The 21,288-nt window shown below is 46.6% G+C and overlaps 1 protein-coding gene across 2 annotated transcripts in view; it reads left to right on the top strand.

The window, feature by feature from the left end:
* LOC137316523 (dedicator of cytokinesis protein 2-like) overlaps positions 1-21,288 on the top strand; it is a 1,021,473-nt gene that overhangs the window by 829,574 nt on the left and 170,611 nt on the right. For both annotated transcript variants that reach the window (XM_067980505.1, XM_067980471.1), the window contains exon 33: positions 6,129-6,277. In XM_067980505.1, coding sequence (XP_067836606.1) covers positions 6,129-6,277 — 149 coding nt within the window. The remainder of the gene's footprint in view (positions 1-6,128; positions 6,278-21,288) is intronic.

The raw sequence follows: 21,288 nt of genomic DNA, 5'->3' as shown, positions 1-21,288 counted from the left end.
CCCCTTCTTGAATAATGGTATTACATTAGCGGTTCTCCAGTCCTCTGGCACATCCCCTGTGGCCAGAGAGGTTCTGAATATATGTGTCAGAGCCCCCGCAATCTCCTCCTTTGCCTCACACAGTAGCCTGGGATACATTTCGTCCGGGCCTGGGGATTTATCCATTTTTAGGCCTGCTAAAACCGCCAATACCTCCTCCCGTTCGATGTTAATATGTTCGAGTATATCACAGTCCCCCTGCCGTATTTCTATGTCTACATCGTCCTTCTCCATAGTGAAAACAGATGCAAAAAATTCATTTAGAACCCCTCCTACATCTGCCGGCTCCACACACAGATTGCCATTTTTGTCCCTAATGGGCCCTATTTTTTCCCTAGTCATCCTCTTACCCTTAATATACTTATAAAACATCTTAGGATTTTCCTTTATTTTTCTCGCCAGTGTTATTTCATGGCCCCTCCTTGATCTCCTAATTTCTTTTTTAAGTATCCCCCTGCACTTTTTGTACTCCTCTAGGGCTTCCTCATGTGAAAACAAAGTTGAAGCCTGTGGACTTCTGACTTTGAGGCGAGCGTGCTACTAATTGAGCCACGGCTGACACCAACGTGAAAAAAGGGTAGGGTCAGATTGGGGCTGCCCTTTCGATTTTCTCTTCCTCTCGCCCGAATGTGTCACCTCACGGTGTCCGCAGGTGGTGCACGCCCTTCACTGAGAAGATTCTTGGTGAAATGGAACCTGAACATCTTGGGATCTCCGAGCTCTGAAATAGCACTTACTCCGAAACCTCAATGTAGTTAGGGCTTTGGATTTGTTTTGTTGGTAACATTCTTGCCTCTAAGTTAGAAGATTGTGGGTATTTAGCCCCAGTCTTGGAATTGTTCTGGGGGAGGCCGGACAAGTTGCACCCCAATGGAGCTGGGACCAATGTCCTCGTGGGGAGGTTCGCTAGTGCTGTGGGGGAGGGGTTTAAACAAATTTGGCAGGGGGATGGGCACCAGGATGTAGCATTGGAAAGGAGAAACAAGGGGCACAAAGGATTGGGAGAGAAAGATAGCACTAGAGTAAGAAATCATACGATATCAGGTGGGAACAGACTAAGAGAGAGTACAAGAAGGTCTAAGATTGGCTTACAGTGCATGTCTGTAAATGCACGAAGCGTAGTAAACAAGGTTGGAGAGCTGCAGGCGCAATTAGCAACATGGGAATATGATGCTGTGGCGATAACGGAGACCTGGCTCAAAAAAGGGCAGGATTGGGAACTAAATATTCCTGGATACAAGGTGTTCAGGGAAGATAGGGAAAGGAAGAAAGGAGGAGAGAGTTGGCAGTATTGAGTAAGGAGAATATTACAGTGCTGGAGAGAGAGAATGTACTGGATGGGTCAAGGACAGAAGCTATTTGGTTAGACTTAAAAAAACAATAGAGGTGCCATTACACTACTGGGTGTATTCTATAGACCACCAACTAGTGGGAAGAAGATCGAGGAGCAAATTTGCAGGGAAATTACAGAGAGGTGCAAAAGCCTTAGAGTAGTGATAATGAGGGACTTCAACCACCCTAATATAAACTGGGATAGTAATAGTGTAAGGGGAAAAAGAGGGGGAGGAATTTTTGAATTGTGTTCAGGAGAACTTTCTTGACCAGTACATTTCCGGCCCAACGGGGAAGGAGGCATTGCTGGATCTGGTTCTAAGGAATGAGGCCGGCCAAGTGGAGCAAATGTCAGTGGGGGAGCATTTAGGGATCAGCGATCATAGTCTCATAAGGTTTAGAACAGCTATGAAAAAGGACATGGACATAAAGTAAAAATACTCAATTGGAGGCGGGCCAATTTCAATGGGATGAGAACAGATCTGGCCGGGTAAATTGGATACAAAGATTGGCAGGCAAAACTGTAATTGAACAGTGGGCAGCCTTTAAGGAGGAGATGATTCAGGTACAGTCTAGATACATTCCCACGAGGGAGAAAGGTAGGGCAATTAAAGCCAGAGTTCCCTGGATGACAAAAGAGATAGAGAGTAAGATGAAACGGATAAAAGGGGCATATGACAGATTCAAGTTGATAACGCAAGTGAGAACCAGGCTGAATATAGAAAGTTCAGAGGGGAAGTGAAAAAGAAAATAAGAGGGGCAAAGAGACGATATGAGAATAGACTGGCGGCGAACATTAAAGGGAATCCAAAAGTCTTCTATAGGCATTTAAACAGTAACGGGTAGTAAGAGGAGGGGTGGGGCCAATCAGGGACCAAAAAGGAGATCTACTCATGGAGGCAGAGGGCCTGGCCGAGGTACGAAATGAGGACTTTGCATCTGTCTTTGCTGAGGAAGAAGATGCTGTCAGAGTCTCAGTAAAGGAAGATGTAGTTTAGATCCTGGATGGGCTAATAATTGATAAAGAGGAGCTACTGGAAAGCCTAGCTGTACTTAAAGTAGATAAGTCACCCGGTCCAGGTGGGATGCATCCTAGGTTGTTGAGGGAAGTAAGGGTGGAAAAGGGTGGAAATTGCGGAGGTACTGGCCATAATCTTCCAAACAACTTTAGATACTGGGGTGGTGCTAGAGGACTGGAGAATTATAAATGTACAAAAAAGGGTGTAAGGATAAACCCAGCAACTACAGGCCAGTCAGTTTAACCTCAGTGGTGGGGAAGCTTTTAGAAATGATAATCCGAGACAGAATTAACAGTCATTTGGACGAGTGTGAATTGATTCGGGAAAGCCAGCACAGATTTGTTAAAGGCAAATCGTGTTTAACTAACTTGAGTTTTTTGATGAGGTAACAGAGAGGGTCGATGAGGGCAATACGGTTGATGTGGTGTATATGGACTTTCAAAAGGCATTTGATAGAGTGCCGCATAATAGGCTTGTCAGCAAGATTGAAGCCCATGGAATAAAAAGGGGCAGTAGCAACATGGATACAGAATTGGCTGAGTGACAGGAAACAGAGAGTAGTGGTGAACGGATGTTTTTCAGATTGGAGGGAGGTGTACACTGGTGTTCCCCAGGGGTCGGTACTAGGACCACTGTCTTTCTTGATATATATTAATGACTTGAACTTGGGTGTACAGGGCACAATTTCCAAATTTGCAGATGACACAAAACTTGGAAGTGTAGTGAACAGTGAGGAGGATAATGATAGACTTCAAGAGGACACAGACAGGCTGCTGGAATGGGCGGACATGTGAAAGATGAAATTTAACGCAGGAAAATATGAAGTGATACATTTCGGTTGGAAGCACGAGGAGAGGCAATATAAACTAAAGGGCCCAATTCTAAAAGGGGTACAGGAACAGAGAGATCTGGGGGTATGTGTGCACAAATCGTTGAAAGTGGCAGGGCAGGTTGAGAAAGCGGTTAAAAAAGCATACGGGATCCTGGGCTTTATAAATAGAGGCATAGAGTACAAAAGGAAATCACGATGAATCTTTATACAACACTGGTTCGACCACAACTGGAGTATTGTGTCCAGTTCTGGGCACCGCACATTGGGAAAGATGTGAAGGCCTTAGAAAGGGTGCAGAAGAGATTTACTCGAATGATTCCAGGGATGAGGGACTTTAATTAGATGGATAGACTGGAGAAGCTGGGGTTGTTCTCCTTGGAACAGAGAAGGTTGAGAGGAGATTTGATGGAGGTAATTAAAATCATCAAGAGTCTAGACAGAATAGATAGAGAGAAACTATTCCCATTGGCGGAAGGGTCAAGAGCCAGAGGACATAGATTTAAGGTGATTGGCAAAAGAACCAAAGGTGACATGAGGAAAACCTTTTTTTACACAGCGAGTGGTTAGGATCTGGAATGCACTGCCTGAGGGGGTGGTGGAGGCGGATTTAATCACGGCCTTTAAAAGGGAACTCGATAAGTACTTGAAAGGAAAAGATTTGCAGAACTCTGGGAAAAGAGCAGGGGAATGGGACTAATTGGATACCTCTTTCAAAGAGCCAGTCCAGGCACGAAGGGCCAGATGGCCTCCTCTTGTGCTGTACCTACTATAATACTCTGATACGATGAATTCTGCACTCCATCACTTCGTTGTATGTGGTGCGTCAGTTTGGCTCAGTGGTAGCACTCTTGCTTCTGTATCAGAAGATTTTCAACTCAAGCTCCACTTGGGTAACATAATCTCGGCCGACACTTCAGTGCAGTACTGAGGGAGTGCTCCGTTGGCAGAGATGCCATTTTTCAGGGCTGAGATGTTAAATCGAGGCCTTGTTCATGATTTTGAAGAAGAACGAGGGAGTTCTCCCATTGTCCTGGCCAACATTTACCCCTCCAACCAACGCCAGCACAAACTGATCAAATGGTCATTCATCCTATTTACCTTTCGTGGGAGCTTGCTGTGTGCAGAATTGCCAGCCGTGTTTTGCCTATCAAACAAAAATCACTGCACGTCAAAAGTAATTCTTTGGTTGTGAAGCACTTTGGCATGTTCTGGGGATGCGAAAGTTAACGCAAAACACACCAGAAAGGGCAGATACAGGAATTTTATTTTCCTTTGTGTCGTGAGCAGTCGAGAGATCAACTTATGTATTTGAAGGTATGAATCAGAAGAAAGCTGTTTCCATCCCTCCCGAAAACAAGGCTCTCTTTGCATTTTATTCATTTGATAAAGTAACATGAACAGGAACATTTCGAAGGCAATCGACTGTGTGAAGTGCTTTGAGATGTTTCAATGACCTCAAAAGCTGGTATATGAATGCAAAAGATCTCTTTCTTTCTCTCTGGTAATAGTTTTTTTTTATTCGTTCATAAGATGTGGGCGTTGCTGGCGAGGCCAGCATTTATTGCCCATCCCTAATTGCCCTTGAGAAGGTGGTGGTGAGCCGCCTTCCTGAACTGCTGCAGTCCGTGTGGTGAAGGTTCTCCCACAGTGCTGTTAGGAAGGGAGTTCCAGGATTTTGACCCAGCGACGATGAAGGAACGGCGATATATTTCCAAGTCGGGATGGTGTGTGACTTGGAGGGGAACGTGCAGGTGGTGTTGTTCCCATGTGCCTGCTGCCCTTGTCCTTCTAGGTGGTAGAGGTCGCGGGTTTGGGAGGTGCTGTCGAAGAAGCCTTGGCGAGTTGCTGCAGTGCATCCTGTGGATTGTACACACTGCAGCCACGATGCGCCGGTGGTGAAGGGAGTAAATGTTTAGGGTGATGGATGGGGTGCCAATCAAGCGGGCTGCTTTGTCCTGGATGGTGTCGAGCTTCTTGAGTGTTGTTGGAGCTGCACTCATCCAGGCAAGTGGAGAATATTCCATCGCACTCCTGACTTGTGCCTTGTAGATGGTGGAAAGGCTTTGGGGAGTCAGGAGGTGAGTCACACGCTGCAGAATACCCAGCCTCTGACCTGCTCTTGTAGCCGCAGTATTTATATGGCTGGTCCAGTTAAGTTTCTGGTTAATGGTGACCCCCAGGATGTTGATGGTGGGGGATTCGGCGATGGTAATGCCGTTGAATGTCAAGGGGAGGTGGTTGGACCCTCTTTTCTTGGAGATGGTCATTGCCTGGCACTTGTCTGGCGCGAATGTTACTTGCCACTTATCAGCCCAAGCCTGGAGGTCTTGCTGTATGGCGGTTCTTAGATCTTTACTGCAAATCTCCCTCCATTTTTTTTATGGAACTCCTTTTAATTTGGTTTGGTCCTTGTCATCTTTATGTATTTCATAAGAAAGCTTAATATTCTATGTTGGAATGCTGAGTATGGTGGAACAGAAACATTACATACATAATACATAGAATTACATAGAGTCTACAGCACAGAAACAGGCCATTCGGTCCAACTGGTCTATGCCAGGGTTTATGCTCCATACGAGCCTCCTCCCACCCCACTTCATCTAATTCTATCAACCTACCCTTCTATTCCTTTCTCCCTCTTGTTTGTATCTAACTTCCGCTTAAATGCATCTATGCTATTCATCTCAACTGCTCCATGTGGTAGCGAGTTCAACATACTCACCACTCTCTGAGTAAAGAAGATTTTCCTGAAATCTTTACTGCATTTATTGGTGACTATCTTATATTCATGGCCCCTAGTTTTTGGACTTGCCCTCTCACAATGAGGAAACAGAGCCACATGCCGTCACAAGAAGTTATCCTAAAGCTCTGACCTTTGAACCTCTTCCGTTTACATCCCTCCGCAGGCCAGCACAAGATCCGCTTTATCCCGGGAATGGTCGGGCCCATCCTGGAGATGACCCTCGTCCCAGAGGTGGAGCTTCGCAAGTCTACAATCCCCATCTTCTACGACATGATGCAGTGCGAGTTCCAGTACAAGGGGAACTTCAGAACGGTAAGCATGTCTCCTCGTGGACAGTCGCTGCAAAGCTGCTGAGAGAGGAATGGTAACTTCCTCTTTTGAAGATGCTACCTCTTACTGAGCTATGGTTCCATAGACACTTGTCAGCCTTTGTTTTCACCCGGTTTTTACGTGTCTAGACAATGAGTATTAATAGGCCATTCAACCCATGGGGTGGGGTTTAAACCTATCCTTATCAGATGTCCATACAAGCAATTAATCAGCAGGCGTCACTGGTAAGCTATAGCTCAGTGGATAGCACTCTCGCCTGTGAGTCAGATGGTCATGGATTCATAGCCTCACTCCAGAGACTTGAGCACAAAACCTAGGCTGACATTTCACTGCAGTACTGAGGGAGAGCTGCACTGTCGGAGGTTACTACCTTTCGGATGAGAAGTTAGACCGAGGCCCCATTTGCCCCATGAAAAAGATCCCATGACGCTATTTCGAAGAAATCATGGAGATCTCCTTGGCGCCCTGGCCAATATTTATCACTCAAACAGATTATCTGGTCATTATCTCGTTGCTGTTTGTGGGACTTTGCTGTGCACAAACTGGCTGCCGCATTTCCTACATTACAACATTAACAACACCTTGCATTTATATAGCGTCTTTAACGCAGTGAAACGTCTTAAGGCGTCCCATGAACTACACTTCAAAAGTACTTCATTGGCTGTAAAGCGCTTTGGGACATCCTGAGGTCGTGAAAGCCGCTAAAGGAGAAATCCAAGTCTTTCTTTTCTCTTCGTGAGGAAGAACAGGACCCCTGGCTATATCTTTCTCTCCCTACAGAGGGGCTTTTTGAAAGAGCCATCCAATTAGGCTCACTCCCTTGCTCTTTCCCCATAGCCCTGCAAACTGGTGAATCTCCTTCCACCACCCTTTCAGGCAGTCCATTCCAGATCATTGCAACTCGCTGCCGTAAAAATAAATTCCCCTCGTCTCCCCTTCTGGTTCTTTTATCGCGCGTGGAACACAACTTTTGTGTGTTCCTTGAACGTGTATATCTAAGTCCTTTCTCTGTATCAGGGTTGCCTTGTTGCTGTGTTTGCTTGCAAGTATTTCAGTGATTTTGTTGGTGTTTAGCCATCGGTACGCTAATCTGCTTTGTAAGAAATGAATTTACAGAATTACAGAAGTCCCAGGATCCTCCCCTCGTCTCGGCTGGTTTAAGGTGGGGGTGGGCCATTGGAGTTGGCCTCAGCTCCAACTATCATAGGGAGACGGGGAGCGATCCCTTTTCTTTCACACAAAACGGTGGCCCGAAAATCAACAGGCCGCAAAGCCTGCTCGTAATAGAAATAAAAGCGAAAGCTCCAAGTGCTGGAAATGCGCAGCAGGGCAAGCAGCATCTTGCGGAGAGAAAGGACAAGTTTACACTTCGGGTGCGGATCCTTCTTCAGAGCAGTCACGAAATAATCCCAGCAATCAGAGCAGAGGTAACGAGGCCTCAGGCAGGAGAAAGCTTGGGAAAGTGTCCTTTGCTGCTATTGGTTTTTGTAAACCACATTTTTGTAAGATTCTAACTGTGACGTGGCCGTATATCAGCCCAGGCCGCATTGCTTTCATTTTATTATAAGCAGGCATTTCCCTACTGCAGCGACTGTCAATAAATCTTGTTCAATTCCCTGGTATAATGAACTGAAAGTACTCCTTGTAAACCCTGCATCTGCAAACATTTTTGCAAAAACGAAATAAAAACCATCAATTTGTTCACTCCAAACCAGACTGGAAGGAAGGCCGACTCAATTAACTCAGCATGGATTGGCGTTGTGCTCCCTCCGTGAGATGTGGTTGGACAGACTCAACCATCGGCGCAACCACTGAGACGGCTGAAGGGGGGGTGGGGGGGTGGGTGGAATGTCCCTGACCTCTGGTCCTAATCCTGGCATTGCTCCCATTGTTCCCTCCCCAGCTCTCTATCCCTGGTCGGATGTTTCAGCTCAGATCTCAGAGGATATAACGCAAAACCACCCTTAGTTCAGCACCGATTGGCTATAAAATTGGCATTGTTACTCAGAGAGGCCATAGGATGGCTGGTGGGTGAAGTGGAATGTATCATCGGATCATAGAAATTTACGGCACAGAAGGAGGCCATTCGGCCCATCGTGTCTGTGCCGGCCGAAAAAGAGCCATCAAGCCTAATCTCACTTCCCAGCTCTTGGTACGTAGCCTTGTAGGTTACGGCACCTCAAGTGTATATCCAAGTTCCCTTTAAATGCGACGAGGGTTTCTGCCTCAACCACCCTTTCAGGCAGTGAGTTCCAGAACCCCACCGCCCTCTGGGTGTAAAAATTTCTCCTCAAATCCCCTCTAATCCTTCTACCAATCACTTTAAATCTATGCCCCCTGGTTATTGACCTCTCTGATCCTCGGAAGAGCTCCTCTATTACAGCCTGGTGCAGTAAGGCATGTTCTTCTGAATGTGAGACTGAAGCACATGATTGGTGCACAGTAAATAGGAACAGAAATAGGCCATTTAGCCCCTCGAGCCTGTTCTGCCATTCAAGGGGATCATGGCTGATCTGTGAAGTCTTTGAAGAGCAAAAACTCCTTAAAGACTCTCATTCATAGAGCGCCTTATTATGTCTTTGAAATGTCTCAATGTGCTCCACATATTGTGAATTATTTCAAAAATGCAGCAAGTCTTTACCCAGAGAATGATATGTATGTGGAATTCGCTCCCACATGGAGTAGTTGAGGCAAATAGCATAGATGCATTTAAGGGGAAACTAGAAAGCTAGATAAACACATGAGGGAGAAAGGAATAGGAGGATATGTTGATAGGGTGAGATGAGGGAAGGTGGGAGAACCTCATGTGGAGCATAAACACCGTCATAAACCTTATTATTATGTAGGCAAATGTTGGGCACACAACACCCAACAATCAGCAAAGAGATGAAGGACCACTTAATCTATTTTTATAGAAACATAGAAAATAGGAGCAAGAGTAGGCCATTCGGCACTTCGGGCCTGCTCCGCCATTCGAAATGACCATGGCTGATCGTCTAACTCAGTACCCTGTTCCTGCTTTTTCCCCATATCCCTTGATCCCTTTAGCATTAAGAAATATATCTATCTCCTTCTTGAATGCATTTAATGACTTGGCCTCCACTGCCATCTGTGGTAGAGAATTCCACAGGTTCACCATCCTCTGAGTGAAGAAATTTCTCCTCATCTCGGTTCGAAATGGCATACCCCGTATCCTGAGACTGTGACCCCTGGTTCTGGACTCCCCAGCCATCGGGAACATCCTCCCTGCATCTAATCTGTCTAGTCCTGTTAGAATTTTATATGTTTCGATGAGATCACCTCTCATTCTTCTAGACTGTAGTGAATATAGGCCTGGTCGACCCAATCTCTCCTCATATGTCAGTCCTGCCATCCCAGGAATCAGTCTGGTAAACCTTTGTTGCACTCCCTCCATGGCAAGGATATCCTTCCTCAGATAAGGAGAACAAAACTGCACACAATAACCCAGATGTGGTCTCACCAAGGCCCTGTATAACTGCAGTAAGACATCTCTGCTCCTGTACTCAAATCCCCTTGCAAAGAAGGCCAACATATCATTCACCTTCCTAACTGCTTGCTGCACCTGAATGCTCGCTTTCAGCGACTGGTGTACAAGGACACCCAGGTCTCGTTGCACCTCCCCTTTTCCCAATCTATCACCATTCAGATAATAATCTGCCTTTCTATTTTTACAACCAAAGCGGATAACCTCACATTTATCCACGTTATACTGTATCTGCCATGTTCTTGCCCACTCACCCAACTTGTCTAAATCACATTGGAGCCTCTTTGCATCCTCCTCACAGCTCACATTCCACCCCAGCTTTGTGTTGTCTGCAAACTTGGAAATGTTACATTTAGTTCCCTCATCCAAATCATTGATATATATTGTGAATAGCTGGGGCCCAAGCACTGATCCCTGCGGTACCCCACTAGTCACTGCCTGCCACCCGGAAAAAAACCTGTTTATTCCTACTCTCTTTTTCCTGTCTGTCAACCAATTCTCAATCCATGCCAGTATATTCCCTCCAATCCCATGTGCTTTAATTTTGCACGCTAACCTCTTGTGTGGGACTTTATCAAAAGCCTTCTGAAAATCCAAGTACACCACATCCACTGGTTCTCCCCTATTTATTCTACTGATTACATCCTCAAAAAACTCCAGTAGATTTGTTAAGCATGATTTCCCTTTCATAAACCCATGCTGACTTTGTCCAATCCCGTTAATGCCCTCCAAGTGTTCTGTTATCACATCTTTTATAGTGGACTCTAGCATTTTCCCCACTACTGATGTTAGGCTAACTGGTCTGTAATTCCCTGTTTTTTCTCTCCCTTTTTTAAATAGTGGGGTTACATTTGCCACCCTCCAATCTGTAGGAACTGTTCCAGAATCTATAGAATTTTGGAAGATGATCACCAATGCATCCATTATTTCCAGGGCCATTTCCTTTAGTACTCTGGGATGCAGATTATCAGGCCCTGGGGATTTGTCAGCCTTTAGCCCCATTAATTTCCCGAGCACTATTTTTTTACTAATACTGGTTTCCTTCAGTTCCTCCCTCTCACTAGACCCTTGGTTCCCTAACATTTCTGGGAGGTTATTTGTGTCCTCCTTTGTGAAGACAGAACCAAAGTGTTTAATTGTTCTGCCATTTCTTTGTTCCCCATTATAATTTACCCCATTTCTGACTGTAAGGGACCAACATTTGTCTTCACTAATCTTTTCCTCTTGATATATTTATAGAAGCTTTTACAGTCAGTTTTTATGTTCCCTGCTAGTTTACTCTCATACTCTATTTTTCCCCTCTTAATCAATATCTTTGTCCTCCTTTGTTGAATTCTGAACTGCTCCCAATCCTCAGGCTTGTCGCTTTTTCTGGCAATTTTATATGTCTCCTCTTTGGATCTAATACTATCCCTAATTTCTTTTGTAAGCCACGGTTGAGCCACCTTTCCTGTTTTATTTTTGCACCAGACAGGAATGAATAATTGTTGTAATTCCTGCACACGTTCTTTAAATATTAGCCATTGCCTATCCACCGTCATCCCTTTCAGTAAAGTTCCCTCACTATTGAATTGATTTCCTCCTTTACTAACAACGCTACCCCACCTCCTTTCCTTTTTTGCCTGTCCTTCCTAAATAGTGAATACCCCTGGATGTTCAGTTCCCATCCTTGGTCACCCCACAGCCATGTCTCCGTAATCGCAATTATATCATAACCATTAATATCTATCTGCGGTGTTAATTCATCTAGATTTTTGCGAATGCTCCGCGCATTTAGACACAATGCCTTTAGACTTGTCTTTTTAAGATTGCTAGTCATCTTAGTTTTATTTTGCACTATGACCCTATTTGTTTTCGCCCTTGTTTTCTCTGCCTTCCACTATTGCTTCTTCCCTTTCTGTCTTTTGTTTCTATCCTTGTTTTCCCCCCTCCTCTGTCTCCATGTTCAGGTTCCCATCCCCCTGCCACTCTAGTTTGAACCTTCCCCAACAGCACTAGCAGACACCCCCCGCGAGGACATCGGTCCCGGTCCTGCTCGGGTGTAACCCGTCCCGCTTGTACAGGTCCCACCTTCCCCAGAACCGGTCCCAATGTCCCAGGAATCTAAATCCCTCCCTCCTACACCTTTTGGTGGTGGTAGAAGGAGAAATATTGACCAGGACACTGGAAGAATAAGATCTTCTGTGTCTACCTGAACAGACAGGCACTGCATTGATTTAAGATCTCATTTGAAGGGCGGTACCTTCAACAGTGCAGTCCTCCTTCAGCGGTGCACACAAGTGCCAGCCCTAGATTATGAGCTCAAACTCCTAGGCCCTGATATTTACGGAGAGGCGGCACCTGTCAGCAGCCGGGAAGACCGGAAACATGGGTAAGGCGAAGGTCCTGCCAAACCACATTAGAATTTTTCTACTCAGTTTCCCGCCCAGCAGCCGGCCGGATTGAGAGGCTCCCTGTCTGCCAGTCGGGAAAGCCTGCTGTACAATGCTGCAGCCGAGGGTCAGAGAGGAGGGATGGAGGTAGGGAGAGATCATAAGAACATAAGAAATAGGAGCAGGAGTAGGCCATACGGCCCCCTCGAGCCTGCTCCCCATTCATGGCGGATCTTCTACCTCAACTCCACTTTCCCGCCCTATCCCCATATCCCCAGATCACGGGGGAGGGAGTGGGCGGAGATCGGATTGCAGGGGGTGTCAAAGATCGCGGGGGAGAGAGTGGATCACGGTGGGGGAGCGGGGGGGTCGGCAGATCGAGAGGGGGACCTGATGATTGCGGCAGATTTGCTTAGGGGGCCGGGGGGGCAGCCCTCCTGCTCCTCCTGGCCCACAAGCAGTGCTGGAAAAGCACTCACCCGCTAGATCCAGCTGTTCTCGCCTCCCTTTAGCTTCCGGGGTTCCTGAGCCCTGGAAAACCCGTGCTGGAGGCGTTAAATCCAAATCGGTGACCAAAATCTGAGGCACGGAGCCTCATTAACATATTATAATTACCCACCCGCCTCTCGAGGGCAGGTTACTCGGCCGATCCCCCAACCCGCCTCGGATAAATCGGAGGTAGGTGCATCCGTGACGGGTTGGGGTCGGGTTTCCCCATTTTTAACAAACTAAACCCCACCCCCCCACCACCCCGCCCCTCTTCCCGCCCGTCCTGGGCGGGGGGGGGGGGGATTAAAATTTAATGCAGGGCCCAACTCCACGACCTTCTGACCCAGAAGTGAAAGTGCTGAGCCAAACTGACACACGGGTTGGGAGAAACTCGAGGACTCACCTTTTTCCAGTTGAAGGGCTGTCTCCCGCCAGTGTGGAATGTGTAACGGTGGATCAGGAAATCAAGCAAGGAGAAGCCCCCACCCTGTAGCAAACTCCTGGCTGATTCACGTTGAGCACCAAATGTGCAAGAGCTTCATTGAGTTCAGGTAAATGATCGTAAATACGTGGAAAGTGAGAGTGAGATTTCCCATGTTCCTCCTGTGGCATGTACTTTGCACTCAACTCGTCCACATAAAATGATTGATGGTGGGACAGCATGTTTGGGGCCTTTTAAGAAATTGGGTCCCTTTTTGCTGCTATTTTTTCACCTGCAGTTTCCACGTTCCACCCAATTATAAAAGATCCCGCAGCACTGTTTGAAGATGGATGGGGAGTCCTCCTGGTGTCCTGGTTAATAGTCTTCCCTCGACCAACAGCGCCAAAAGCAGATTAACTGGTTGTTCTTTGCTGCTTGTGAGCTCTTGCGGTGCACAAAGCAACAGTCCTTGCAGCTATTTTTTTGGGAAAATCATGACCGGAAGTAAAGAAAGACTCCACTGGTTTGGGGAGTCCAGAACAAGGAGGCATGACCTTAAAATTAGAGCTAAGCCGTTCAGGGGTGATGTCAGGAAGCACTTCTTCACACAAAGGGTAGTGGAAATCTGGAACTCTCCCCCAAAAAGCTGTTGAGACTGAGGGGTCAATTGAAAATTTCAAAACTTTAATCGACAGATTTGTGTTAGGTAAGGGTATTAAAGGATATGGATCAAAGGCGGGTAGATGGAGTTAAGATACAGATCAGCCATGATCTAATTGAATGGCGGAACAGGCTCGAGGGGCTGAATGGCCTACTCCTGTTCCAAGTTTCTTCCTAGGTACAACACTGATATAAAACTTGCACCTAAAGTGTGAAGGGTATTTAAAAAAAGAGAAAAAGAAAGACCAGCATTTCATGCTGGTTCCTTATGACCTCGAGCCAGCAACGTACTAGCAAGTAAGAACCCCTAAACTTCCCTTACGTGCAGCAATTAAGCTCTAAGTGACCCGCTGAAAGACAGCAACACCATTTAAGCCACGATGATGCGCAGTGCGACACATGACGCAGTGCCCCATACGTTATAAACTAGCGTACAAGCCGGGGAGCGCCATGTGAGTTCCATGCGTGTATGTTTCAAATACTGGATAAGTTATAGCCACGGAGGGGGATAAATTCACCCTAACCCGCCCGGCGAGAAACTGACCGGGTTGGTTGGGCTGTCCATTTTGCACCCCGCCCGATCTTACTGTGTGAGATGGGCGGCCTATCCAATCAGTATCCCGCCGGGCATGCTAGGTTAAAATTGCTCCCCGCCCCCCCCCCCCCCCACCTCCCAACCATGTGTTGGTTTACATATACACATTAACAGCAGACACTTATAAAGCTCTTAAGTTTAGGGAAGTGAGTTTATATAAAGTATATCAACTCTTTCTACAGACTGCAGTCGGATCTGGCCCTATTAAGATGTTTTATTAATATTTGGAGTCGATAAAGACAAATTCAATGAGATATTTATGAAAAATAAAAACAGGTAAATAAATTATAGGTCACCTCTGAATTTCTGGAGAATTGAATTAATACCTTCGCAGAACATAATAGAAGTTGATGCTTGACTTGTTTCATGTTTAGGAAATGTAACCTCATTGTGACACCAGCCTTTCCACGTAAGCCAGCCCATGGGAGGTTGGCATTCTCCCCTCTGTGGTTTCCAGCGACTTACACTTCTGATATGCTTCTCCCGATGTCCCGGCTGACATTCCCCCCTCAAGTATTCCCTTGAGTTTAGAAGGTTGAGGGGTGACCTAATCGAGTTGTTTAAAATGATAAAAAGGGATTCGACAGGGTAGATGCAGAGAGTCTGTTTCCTCTGATGGGGGGGAATCCAGAACGAGAGGACATGATCTTAAAATTGGAGCTGGGCCGTTCAGGAGTGAAATCAGGAAGCACTTCTTCACACAAAGGGTGGTGGAAATCTGGAACTCTCTTCCCCCCCAAAAGGCCGTTGATGCTGGGGAACAATTGAAGCTTTCAAAACTGAGATTGATAGATTTTTGTTAGGAAGGGTATCAGGGGATAAGGAGCGAAGAAAGGTAAATGGAGTTAAGATACAAATCAACCATGATCAAATTGAAGTGGCGGAGCAAGCTCAAGAGGCTGAATGGTCTACCCTTGTTTCTATGTTTCCTATGGCACGGTCAGGTTATCTGGTCTTTCATGTTGTTGTTGCTATGCTCAGAATTGCTGCCATGTTTGTCCACATAACAACGCTTCAAATTAATTTTCTTTAAAGCACTTTCTGAGAGAGGTGATAAAGCACTATATAAATGTAAATCCTTTCCTGTTTCTTTTAAAAGTAGGTTGTACATGGGGAGAGGCAGGCGTGAAACAGGAAGTGAGGAATTTAGAGGGTGGGGGGGGTGGGTGCAGGGGGGTTAAGGGCGGGAGAGACCAAAGGCAAAGCTATTTCTCGGTGGCTTTTGAAGGGAGGGGAAAGAGGCAGCAAGGTAACGTGGCTTTGGAAAAGGGATCCAGATGACAAATGGTTGAAAGATTGGCCTCTGCTGGTGCAGTGGGCAGCAAGCATGGATCCAAAGTCAGAGGATTGGTGTGTGCTGGGACCTAGCCTTGGAGAAGATTAGCCAAGGTCATGGTGGAATCCTAAAGTCAGGATGAGGATCTTGATGTTGATTGCCACAAACTCTGTTCCCTAGCCATCGAATCCATCCCTCTCCCTGGCCACTGTCTGAGACTGAACCAGAACGTTCACAACCTCAGCGCCCTATTTGACCCTGAGATGAGCTTCCAACCACATATCCGCTCCATCACCAAGACCGCCTACTTCCACCTCCGTAACATCGTCCGTCTCCGCCCCTGCCTCAACTCATCTGCTGCTGAAACCCTCATCCAAGCCTTTGTTACCTGTAGACTGAACTATTCCAGTGCTCTCCTGGCTCGCCTCCCACCTTCTACCCTCCGTAAACTTGAGCTCATCCAAGGCTCTGCTGCCTGTATCCTAACTCGCACCAAGCCCCGTTCACCCATCACTCCTGTGCTCGCTGACCTACATTGGCTCCCGGTCCAGGAATGCTTCGATTTTAAAATTCTCATCCTTGTGTTCAAATCCCTTCATGGCCTCGCCCCCTCCCTATCTCTGGAACCTCCTCCAGCCCAACAAGCTTCCGAGATTGCTGCGCTCCTCCAATTCTTGCCTCTTGCACATCCCCGATTTTAATCGCTCCACCATTGGCGGACATGCCTTCAGCTGCCTAGACCCTAAACTCTGGAATTCCCTCCTTAAACCCCTTCTTCTCTCTCTACCTCTCTCTCCTCCTTTAAGACGCTCCTTAAAACCTACCTCTTTGCTCAAGCTTTTGGTCACCTGTCCTAATATCTCATTATGTGGCTCGGTGTCAAATTTTGTTTGATAATGCCAAGCATCTTGGGATGTTCTACTATGTTAAAGGCCGGATAGAAATGTTGTTGTTTTTGGCATCTGGATGCAGTGCAGCCGGGCAAGGATGAGGACAATGGCTGTCCGGGATTCTATGTAGGAGCGGCCGTGTGCCGCAAAGCCCCGGATTAGCCTGACGAGCACAGAGAATTACACGGAATCAAGTCATTCGGCCCAAGCAGTCTGTGTGGTGTTAATCCTCCACACAAGCAGTTGTCCTAATCCAATGGCTTATTCCTATATTCTTTAACCCCCTTCCCTTTAACGACCTAACTAAACCCTATTCTTAAATGTTGACATGGCCTCTGCTTCAATCACTGACTCGTGTATGCATTCCACATCCTCACAACCCTCCATGTAAAAATGTCCCTTATATTTAATGATGTTTCCACTTGTGGGGGTAGTCCAAAAACTAAGGGTTATAAATATAAGATAGTCACTAATAAATCCAACAGGGAATTCAGGAAAAACTTCTTTACTCAGAGAGTGGTTCGAATGTGAAATTTACTGCCACAAGAAGTAGATGAGGCGAATAGCGTAGATGCATTTAGATTAGATAAACACATGAGGGAGAAAAGAATAGAAGGATCTGCTGATAGGGTGAGAGGAGGTCGGGAGGAGGCGCCTGTGGAGCATAAACGCTGGCACAGACCAGTTGGGCCGAACGGCCTGTTTCTGCACTCCACATTCTGTGTAATTCTACGTAATCTTATATGCATGTCCGCCCATTCTAGAACCTTCGACCACATGAAACAGTCTGTTTCCATCTACCTCGTCCTATTTCAGAAAGCCTTTGGTACCTTTGACACAGGAGATTGCTTGAGAAGATTAAGGGGCATGGAATTAGGGAGACGTTAGAAGATTGGATGAAAAACGGGTTGGAGGGGAGAAAGTTGGAATTGGACTGGTGTTCCCTGCGGGGTTCTGTTCTTGGGTCGCTCCGTTTATCTACATCAATATAAGGCTGGAGGGACGTTTGTCCAAATTTGCAGATAATTCTAAAATAGGGGGCAAAGCAATAATTTTGAGGACCAAAGGAAGTTGAGAGGGGATGTTGGTAAAATGACGGGATGGACAAAAAAAAAAAGTGGCTGGTGGAATTCAATGTCAGTAAATGTGCGGTAGTATATTTTGGTTCAAAAAATGAAGGTAATAATTATACTTTAAATGGGGGAAAGCTGGGTCATGTTTGAGGAACAGAGAGATTTGGGGCTTCAGGTTGATAAGACATTAAAGGCAGCACGTCAAGTGGTTAAGGCTGTAAAAAAGAGCTAATGGAATACTCTGTTTTATGGCAAAACGAATGGGATATAAAAGTTGAGATGTAATGATGACTCTATATAAAATGTTAATAAGACCACAGTTGCAGCACTGAGTACAGTTTTTGGCTCCAAATTTTAGGAAGGATGTTAAGGCAATAGAGAGAGTACAGGCCAAGCACAGCCTATCTATACAGGCCAAGCACAGCCCACCTATAAGGCCAAACACAGCCCATCTATACAGGCCAAACACAGCCCACCTATACAGGCCAAGCACAGCCTATCTATACAGGCCAAGCACAGCCCACCTATAAGGCCAAACACAGCCCATCTATACAGGCCAAACACAGCCCACCTATACAGGCCAAACACAGCCCACCTATACAGGCCAAGCACAGCCTATCTATACAGGCCAAGCACAGCCCACCTAGACAGGCCAAACACAGCCCACCTATAAGGCCAAACACAGCCCATCTATACAGGCCAAACACAGCCCACCTATACAGGCCAAACACAGCCCACCTATACAGGCCAAGCACAGCCTATCTATACAGGCCAAGCACAGCCCACCTAGACAGGCCAAACACAGCCCACCTATAAGGACAAACACAGCCTATCTATACAGGCCAAGCACAGCCCACCTATAAGGCCAAACACAGCCTATCTATACAGGCCAAACACAGCCCACCTATAAGGCCAAACACAGCCTATCTATACAGGCCAAGCACAGCCCACCTATAAGGCCAAACACAGCCTATCTATACAGGCCAAGCACAGCCCACCTATAAGGCCAAACACAGCCTATCTATACAGGCCAAACACAGCCCACCTATAAGGCCAAACACAGCCCATCTATACAGGCCAAACACAGCCTATCTATACAGGCCAAACACAGCCCACCTATAAGGCCAAACACAGCCCATCTATACAGGCCAAACACAGCCCACCTATACAGGCCAAACACAGCACATCTATCCAGGCTGAACACAGCCCACCCAGACAGGCCAAACATAGCCCATCTATGTCGGCCAAACAAAGCCCATCTATACAGGCCACCTATACAGGCCAAACACAGCCCACCTATACAGGCCAAACACAGCCCACCTAGACAGGCCAAACACAGCCCACCTATACAGGCCAAACACAGCCCACCTATAAGGCCAAACACAGCCTATCTATACAGGCCAAGCACAGCCCACCTATAAGGCCAAACACAGCCTATCTATACAGGCCAAACACAGCCCACCTATAAGGCCAAACACAGCCCATCTATACAGGCCAAACACAGCCCACCTATACAGGCCAAACATAGCTCACCTATACAGGCCAAACACAGCTCACCTATACAGGCCAAACACAGCACATCTATTCAGGCTGAACACAGCCCACCCAGACAGGCCAAACATAGCCCATCTATGTCGGCCAAACAAAGCCCATCTATACAGGCCACCTATACAGGCCAAACACAGCCCACCTATACAGGCCAAACACAGCTTATCTATACAGGCCAAACACAGCTCACCTCTACAGACCAAACATAGCCCACCTATCCAGGTCAAACACAGCCCATCTATCCAGGCTGAACACAGCCCATCTATACAGGCCAAGCACAGCCCATCTATACAGGCCAAACACAGGCCAACCTATACAGGCCAAACACAGCCCATCTATACAGGCCAAACACAGCCCATCTATACAGGCACTGAGAATGCTATTCCGCTCTCATTGGCCCAGTGAGATGTTTCCCCCGGCCAGCGAATGCCTGCAGTGAGCAGCGAAAATTACGATTCGTGACTGAGCATCAGCAGCCTGGCTCGTGCGCTCCAGTTCGCTTGTTCCACTTCATACTTCTGCCCCACAATGTGAGCGGTGCAGATTCCACGGCACCAGGAGTCCCACCATATTAAAGGAACACTTGTAACTGAAGCAGGTCTGTAATGTGGACAAGGTAGAAGAGCAACGGTGTAATTTGACAGTTCACAGCCACAACTAGCAATGCCTTTGGTTGCCCTTTGCAAATAATAATCTACTAATTGCGCATATGGATGGGGCAGTAATACTGCTTGGTTCATTATACATCAACATCTCGAACTTTTCACACAGGCTTTTTACTGTAAACAGAAATTGGTATTTTTTAGAAAGAAATTTTGCTCTTTTTAATCTTTTTTGTTGTTGAAATATTTACTTCTCCTAAAGCCCATTGGGTTGGAATTGTTCTGTGCGATAATGGCGTAGAGTTTGCATCAGGTCTGCCATCTTAACAGAGGCTTTAACCTGTTAACCCATTCACTTCAGGGTCTCCAGGCTCCGTGTTCAACACACTGGGCCGAGAGACCTTGGGTGCGACCTGTTTGCAGCCCTCCTACCCATGTTCTTTTGCAGTCTCGGAGAACGACTGAGATAAGGAACTCAAAAGCAAATTGGAGTTGTACCGAGGCTGATCAAACCCGTAACATTTCGAATTCCGTCAGACGAAGCTTTCACCCCATGACTGTTAATGGGATTTGAATAAAGACTCCAGAGGTGAAAGGTCGCTGTGTTGAACTAATCTGCCGTCCACTTGCCAGAGATGAAATCACCTTGTGCCAACCCAAGATACCACCCAGGACACAGGTGAAAGGACTTTGTGCCAACCCAAGGCACCACCCAGCACCCAGAGGTGAAAGATGACAGAGTGTGCATATTTCCATCCCAGAGCTGATAGCTTTTAAACACACTTACATCAAGAGGCGAAATGACAATCTTTCAGACCCACCGCATCGTCCCTCAAAGTTACAAATTGTTGCCTCCTTTAGCTCAGCTGATTAAATATAACCCTGACAAGCACTTACCTTAGCAAATCATACCTTTTGTGTATTCATGGGAAAACACAGAAATCAAACACTACAAGAAGACTGACAAGCACTAAAGAGGCTAGTGGATTTAATTAGCAGTCTTATTAAGAGAAATTATAGCTATTACCTCAGCCGCATCTGGATAGTCCTGTGCCAGGTTTCATGTCTCAGTGCCATTTAGGTGACCAATTACAGGAATAAATATCACAGGCACGTCTGAAGGAGCTCATGGCTGCTTAATTTAAATGTTAATTGGCCTCGCTCGTTATTGATTTGCCTTTGCAAATATAATTTCTGAAACTAGTGTGTGTTGTGTGGTGTTTTAACAAGTTATAATTACTGGGCTGTTGGGTTGGAAGGGACCCGTCTACTGATAAAATCTCTTTGAGTACGTGCAGAGAGCTGGAGCGACTTTTGGGACAGCACCCTGCGTTAACGGTGTTACGGGGAATAGCTACTACCAGGTCGGACAGCAGGCTTGACTGAGCTTCAGCGAACTGGCAACGCAGCAGATGAGAAGTGAGCTCCCTTCAATTGCACCGTGTGAAGGCCTGGAGGGGTCAGACTCACTGCGACTTTTGCTCGCCAGATGATGCGGTATCAGTATGGGTTCTATTTCGAGTGGCCCTCGCCTGGCGTTATTAACGGGGCGGTGACGCCCT

Source organism: Heptranchias perlo, chromosome 1, assembly GCF_035084215.1.
Source record: "Heptranchias perlo isolate sHepPer1 chromosome 1, sHepPer1.hap1, whole genome shotgun sequence".
NCBI lineage: Eukaryota > Metazoa > Chordata > Chondrichthyes > Hexanchiformes > Hexanchidae > Heptranchias > Heptranchias perlo.
The sequence above is the reverse complement of the archived record's forward strand: the minus strand, read 5'-3'. Positions and strand labels throughout refer to the sequence as shown.